At 28.1% G+C, this 7,669-nt stretch overlaps 1 protein-coding gene across 1 annotated transcript; it reads right to left on the bottom strand.

The window, feature by feature from the left end:
• Positions 1-6,949: 6,949 nt before the first annotated feature.
• LOC145131073 (uncharacterized) lies at positions 6,950-7,393 on the bottom strand. The gene has a single exon (XM_079065810.1). It carries the CDS (start codon positions 7,391-7,393, stop codon positions 6,950-6,952), a length of 444 nt encoding a protein of 147 aa, XP_078921936.1.
• Positions 7,394-7,669: the final 276 nt, after the last annotated feature.

The following is a 7,669-nucleotide window of genomic DNA, read 5'->3' as shown; positions in this document are numbered from 1 at the left end:
AGTATGCAATATCTATGTTTATGCTAGTAGTTATGATTATGCTATGTTCAGTCAGTTCCGGACTTCAGTCCGATGTAGAGGGCAAGGCCCTGGTTAGTTCCGGACTTCGGTCTGATGCATAGGGCAAGGCCCTGGTTAGTTCCGGACTCCGGTCCGATGCAGTTTCCGGACCTCGGTCCGATGCAGTGGGCAAGGCCCAGTAGTTGCTTTATATGTTATTGTATGGTATGTGGTAGTTTGGGGGAGCTCACTAAGCTTTGTGCTTACAGTTTTAGTTTTTGGTTTCAGGTACTTCCGCTAGTAAGGGGAAGAGCTCGGGATGATGGCATCGCACACACCACAGCTTTAGTTTTATCCTGGGAGTTTTATTAAGATATTTTGATATGATTGATACAATATTTGTTTTGACACAGTTACTTGACTTTTGTTACTCATTCTATGGTTCTTAGTACGTATGACATTCGATGATGTGATTTTTAGTAATATTAAAACAAAAATTTTTGGGTCGTATTTTGGGATGTTACAGTCAAGCTGTCCATCAACATCTTTTTTGTATCTTTTTCAGCTCCAGTCCTCCAAGTATCCAGCTTTTGTCGGTTTCATTCCTTTTATTCAAGAATGTCCACTTTTAGCTGCAAAATACAATTTAAACATTATAAGTATCAAATATCTTTGCAATTAACCAAATTATAGCTTGAAATGTATTAAAATAATGTCTAGAAATGTGTATAAATATAACACTTTCAGTTTAAATTTAATTAATTAAACAAATAATTAATTAATCTTTTAAACCAATTATGGATTTATATTTATATTTTAATTAAATCATTAATTAAATATTATATCAAAATCCAATAGGGATAATTCCATTTAATTGTCGTATAATTAAATATTTGTTTTCTTATTTACTTCCTCAAAATTTGAATTATGGTTTCAAAATTATTTAGTATTATTTTGTTCAGATTTTATTAGATAAAATTACAGATAAAGACTAATAAGTAACCTACTAATAAAATTAGGCAAGTAAATCCAACTAAAACCAATTTTTCGAAAGTGACTATGTGTTTATGTTAGCCTCTCAAAGTCAATGGCCGGAAAATGGAGATGATCGTCGGTATTAGAGAAACGATCGAGAAGGGTAGAAAGATGAAGGAAGGGGCATCTTCTATTTTGTTTCACAAATCACATGTTATTTATTTTATTTATCTTTTTAATTAAATGGGCAGTGGGTACAAGATTTGGATTGGGTTAACATATGTCTTATCAATAAAATTAAAAAGATTGTACAGATCGAGCTTTCTGTTTTATTTCTTATAATTAAAAGATTGGGCTAACATATTTTGGGTTATTTTAAAAGAATGAGCTATTAAATTTGGACTTCAAATATTTTGGATTTATAATATAAAGTAGTCCATACTTTTTTTTATCGATGTAGCACCGCAATACAAAAAAATTTATAAAAAAATAAATCGTTCTAGAGGAAATTTGAGGGGTCACAAGGGTTACCCCGTGCACCACCAAGAATCCGCCCATAATTCAGATTGTTTGATACCACAATTAGAAACCTCTTATTGGTCATTATAGCCTCTTATATGCCTCTAGCTCAAATGAGAGGTTGGCTATGAATCAATAAGACATTGACTCAATCAACGATTAGGGTTTTTTTGGGTACAATCAATTTGTCCATGTGGAATTTCACTTAACTCTTAAGGGTACATGCAACCTAATGGATTCGTGTCTTTTCTCAATCAATAACGACATACTTATGAAGGAAAAACTATAAACCCAATGAATCAAATTCATGAATAGAACCACATACCTTATAGCTTAAGTCAAATTAAGCTAATCAAAACCTTGATAATCTCCTTGAAAAACTAGCTCTAAAAGTATGCGAGCCTCTAATACATCACACCTAAAACACAAGAAAAGCTGGGATTAAAGGTGAGAGGGAGAGATGAGAGAATTTTCAGATTCTCTATTATGGTTAGCATAGGCCAAAAATACCAAGGGTTACAACCCTTTATATAGTTGTCTGATAATCCCAAAAACCCTAGATTTGAACTTAAAATAATAATATTTCAAATCAATAATTATCTAGCTTCCTTTTATCAGTTGAAGACTTCCAGAATCTCTATCAAGAGCCTCTAAATCCGTCCACCATCGAAGGATTCTAGATCCTCTCTTTTGTTCAACTATTGAACAATTGTAGCTCAACCCTTGTACCTTTAATTAATTCTAACTAATCCATAATTAATCCCAAATTAATTCTGATTAATACTTAGTTAATTATTACTATTTTTAATTAATATATTAATAATATAATATATTAATAAATCATTTATCTCTCTCATTTGATCAACCCAAACCATTTCATGGTAATTAGGACAACAGAAAAAGGACTTTACTTATATTCATCAACATTATACCAATTTAGTTTGGACCTTAGACACTTAAATCCAACATCAACAACTATCAAACATCTCTTAAGTTTTTGGTATAAACTGGTAATGGTATATACAAACTATTATATTATTTTCTATTGTAAGAGCTAAGTAAACAACAAGGTTACCGAGTAATTTTTCCATTTAGTAAAAAACTTAGTTAACCAATTCTTTTAATTTACTAAATAATTTAATTACCAAAAGGTCTTTGGCCTAGCGATATCAAGAGTTGACAGAAATGTGAGGTCGAAAGTTCAGGTCATGTTTTGGATGAAAGGTGTAGGCTTAAAAACAAAGTAATGAGTATGTGTGTGTGTGTGTGTATGTAAGGGGCTGTTTGGCAGAATCTGAATTTTTAAGAGGTCTGAATTTTTAACATGCTGTTTGGTTGAAACCTCTTAATTGCTCAGCTGAATTATAAAAATGATATTTTTACCCTTCTGTACTATTTTTGTTGAATTCAATGTTTCCGTTTATAAAATAATAAACTAACTTCTTGAATATATATATATATATATATATATATATATATATATATATATATATATATATATATATATATATATATATATATATATATAAACACCATACAAAATCAAAATTAAACATAAAGATATCCAATTATAGCAATTAAAATTGCTTTGTTTTGGATGACATTTCTCTAACGAAATAGATTTTTCAAAATATGATGCTCTAATAAGTAGTGAAAGTATGATGTTATAATAAAGAAATCAATAAAAGTATATTGCTATAAAACCCCTCTTAAACAAGCTTACAAAAACAACATGAACTATATGCTTATATGGATCACATTACATGTATAAAACCATGATTTTGTGTTCTAAATTAGTGACATCCCTATAACCTTCAAATATATACCAGGGGCAAAATTGTCAATGAAGATTCACAATAGGTTTGACTCTACATCCGTTTGATTAATCTTCTTCAACTCCACTGTTATCATTTGAAGTCATTGTAGTATAGTACCAATATCTTTTCAACTATTGATTGCTGTTGGAAGTGGATTATTTTCCTTTAATAACAAGAGCAATGATGGCAACGATGAATAAGCATAGAGAACTAGCTTCTAACGTCAAATCTAGGAGAACTAATCAAGTTTTTGAGAAAAAAAACTGATCAAACTGTAAACGAACATAAATCTACCTGTTATTAATAATGAATCTAACTTCAAATCTTTAATACATCAAATGAAAGGCAAACAATCAATACTAAAAAGAGCATCACAGTAAAAACTATAAAAGCCCAGGAACAAGAATACATCAAAGAACCATTACCTAATGCACAAATAAGTTTCAGATATTAACCGTAGAAATGGATTTCAAATACACAAATAGGTTTCTGAGAACCATTACTTTATGTTGTTATGATGAGTTCGACAGGGATGGAGGGCGGTGCTGGTAAAGGCTCCCGAGTAGGCGGTGACCGGTCGGTGGCTAAAGCAATGGTGGAGGGTAGCAGGTCATCAGAGATGGTTGGGAGGGAGAAAGAGGTCGTCTCGTGAAATAAAATAAAGAAGAGCGAATGCGCTTTTGCACAAAATAGGTAACACACATGCCTTATTTTTTTTCCAGATATAACCACATATTTGAGAAATTAAGAGACTTTTTTTTTTTTAAATTTAAGAGGCAAAAAATAAGAGGCTACCAAACACCTCATATCTAAAATTTTAAGAGGTTGCATCAAAATATTTCAATTAAAAAGTAAACAAACAACCCGTAAGTAGTTCACAAAAAAAATTTATTAAATTAACTTTTTATTATTTTAATTTAATATTCTAATAACTACCGACTGATATAGCTAAATGGCTAATACACATGCTCTAAAAATTGTAAATGCTAAATACACTTTTATATATATATATATATATATATATATATATATATATATATATATATATATATATATATATATATATATATATATATATATATACACACCTTAAAATTAGAAGACAATTACTGTGAGATGAGGATGAATATCGATGAATATTTTATATTTTTCGGATTTAATTAATTTAATAATTAAAATAAATAACTAAGAATCCGTAATTAAAATAGAATGGTAGATTAGTCAAAACGTTAGTCACGATTTATGGTAACCATGATCCTTAATAACCATAATTATGGAATGTTTTAATTATTCGGATTTGATTATTTTTGTAAACAAAATATGTATGTTACAATCATATATATATATATATATATATATATATATATATATATATATATATATATATATATATATATATATATATATATATATATATATATATGGTACAATCACATATATATTCAACATGTAAACTAATGTTGCAATTCCGTCATAATTTTTAAGAATCATAATTGTAATATTTATATATATTCAACATATGTAATACAATTGCAACATACATAATACAGTTATAAAGACATGTATTTTTGCAACATATATAATACGATTGCAACATACATATTTTGTTTTAAAAACTAATCAAAGATGAATAATTAAAAATTTTCATAATTTCTGTTATTAAGGATGATAGTTACCAGAAATCGTGATTAACACTTTGACAAATCTACCATTTCGTTTTAATTACGGATGGTTAGTTGATTATTTTAATAATGAAATTAATTAAATCCAAAAAATATAAATGATTGATTGATATTCATTTTTATATTACAAAATAATTGTGTATATCATTTGAATCTAACTTTTTTTTCTATATATATATATATATATATATATATATATATATATATATATTAAAAATGAAACAGTTGGTACCATAATATAGTGGTATTTAATATTTTGTATCATCACCATGTCAAGATTATTTAATCGATACAATATTATCAATCAACCGTGTTAAATACCAAATATATTATCTACCAATTTTTTTTAGTTCGATTGGTAGAATATTGATTGATTATATATATATATATATATATATATATATATATATATATATATATATATATATAGAGAGAGAGAGAGAGAGGAATGATCTTTGAGATCTCCAAGATTCATGAAAACGATAACTAACAAATATATATATATATATATATATATATATATATATATATATATATATATATATATATATATATATATAGAGAGAGAGAGAGAGAGAGAGAGAGGAATGATCTTTGAGATCTCCAAGATTCATGAAAACGATAACTAACAAATATATATATATATATATATATATATATATATATATATATTATTTTTTTAATAATTTTTTTAATTGGTTTAGATGTAAATAAGGGATTTTTAAGTTTTTAAACTCTAAAAAATGTTAGATATCTCTAAGTATTTTTTTTTGTATGTTTTTATGTTAGTTCTCTGGTTTGTAGGAATCTTTAAGTTCTCAAATATATATATATATATATATATATATATATATATATATATATATATATATATTAGTATGAGCAAGGAAATAAATGATATGGTTATATAATATTATTTGAGAAAGAAATTGAATGAATAGATGATGTTAAAAAAATAACTAAAAATAAATTGGAGGGACCATTAGCGGAAAATGGTCAAAGGTTGATGTTAATAATTAGGGAAAATTAGGGGTGTTTGAATTGGAGTTAGAACGGAAAAGAACGTTTTATTAAAGATGTTTATGTTTATTAGTTTGTGCCTTGATGAAAAGGAGTTTTTAAAAAGCATTTTGGATTACTTTGTATGATGATAAAATGATATAAGTTGATAAATATTTTGTGTATTTTTTAGCAAAAACTTTTTATGTATGTAAAATGACAAAAAAGGACGAAACTTGATGAGAATGGAGTCGATGGAGGTTTGAGGCGTACAGAAGTTGTTTATTGGAGGCGTGATTTGTAAAATGATGGAATTATGCATAACATACTGGTTCCTAAAAGTCCTTATTGGGGATGATTACAAACTATCATTAATGGGGTGTGGGGCAGGATCGGTCTTGAGTATTCAAATGCCCAAGACGCGCTGCAAAAACGGCGTCTAGGCCGTAACGTGTAACGATTTAAATTACATAAATGATAGTTTTTTAAAAAAAAATGATAAACTTTATAGCAATAAGCATAATAAAATCATAGTATTTTAATATGTAATGACATATCGTAACAACTAACCGATGACCCGTGAAGCTCTCCTAACATTTTTGATAGCAAATTGGTTGATCAACTCTCTGAGATTTAGTTCTCGATATATATCATCACCAAATTGCTAAGTCTTTCTTGGGTCATTGTGGATTGTAAGTAAGATTTCAAAAACTTCAACAAGTTGCACTTTAATAGCCTTTACACTCTCAACACGACTTTCCAATGAGTTTGACACAATGACTTAAGACTCCAAGCTTTAACATTATCTTTCAAAATTTCTCACCTATTAGTAGAACTTTCAAATATAGTATAAATGTGTTGGATGAGTCCAAAAAAGCTCTTCCTTTTAACACAATTGTTATGTAAGATTAAGATAATGGAAACCACACGGAGTGCAAAATGCTCTAGGATTTATATCTAAAAATCTCTTATGCACCCCTTTGTGTTTTTTCCTTTCATATTTGCTCCATTATCATAGCTTTGACCATACATATCGGCAATTTCAAGACCAAGAGACTTTAACTCTTCAATTGTAATATCAAATAGTCCTTTTCTGGTGGCATCATCAACATTCAAAAACCCTAAAAAGGACTCCTCGATACTAACATAATTAGATGATAACTTTAAATACGTCACTATTATAGTCATCCGTTCTTGGTAGCTTGAATCGGGAGTACAATCAAATATGATTGAGTAGTACTTTGATTCCTTTATCTTATTGATAATTTCTTTTCTAATTTCTTGAGTTATCAATGGTATTACTTCATTTTGGATCTTGTACCCAAGATAACGCATATGAAACCCGTCACTTGTGATCCGCCGCACATGCTCTTTGATAACCGAGTCAATCACTTCCAACATTTCAATGATACCAAAAAAAAAATTAATTACATGTTAAATACAATTAACAAATAAGAATTGGAATCAGTTATAATAATTAACAAAAAGGTATTTAGTGGAACTGGAACAAAAAAAATACAATTTACAGTTACTATTTTTATACAACTTTTTATTTGATCCATGAAATGCTAAATTATGTTTAGCCAGATACATCACTACTACAATGATTCTCAAAAGGACTAGTTTCCAGTAATCTTTTTCTTTCTTTAATTGCTAGTATTAAACTTTATCAATTGT

This window comes from Lactuca virosa, chromosome 8, assembly GCF_052849685.1.
Source record: "Lactuca virosa cultivar CGN04683 chromosome 8, Lactuca_virosa_CGN04683_v6, whole genome shotgun sequence".
In the NCBI taxonomy this organism is placed as follows: domain Eukaryota; kingdom Viridiplantae; phylum Streptophyta; class Magnoliopsida; order Asterales; family Asteraceae; genus Lactuca; species Lactuca virosa.
This window is presented reverse-complemented; position numbering and strand designations above follow the sequence as displayed.

Coding starts and splice junctions, on each gene's coding strand:
- LOC145131073 (XM_079065810.1), bottom strand. CDS start 7,393: ATGTTGGAAGTGATTGACTCGGTTATCAAAGAGCATGTGCGGCGGATC.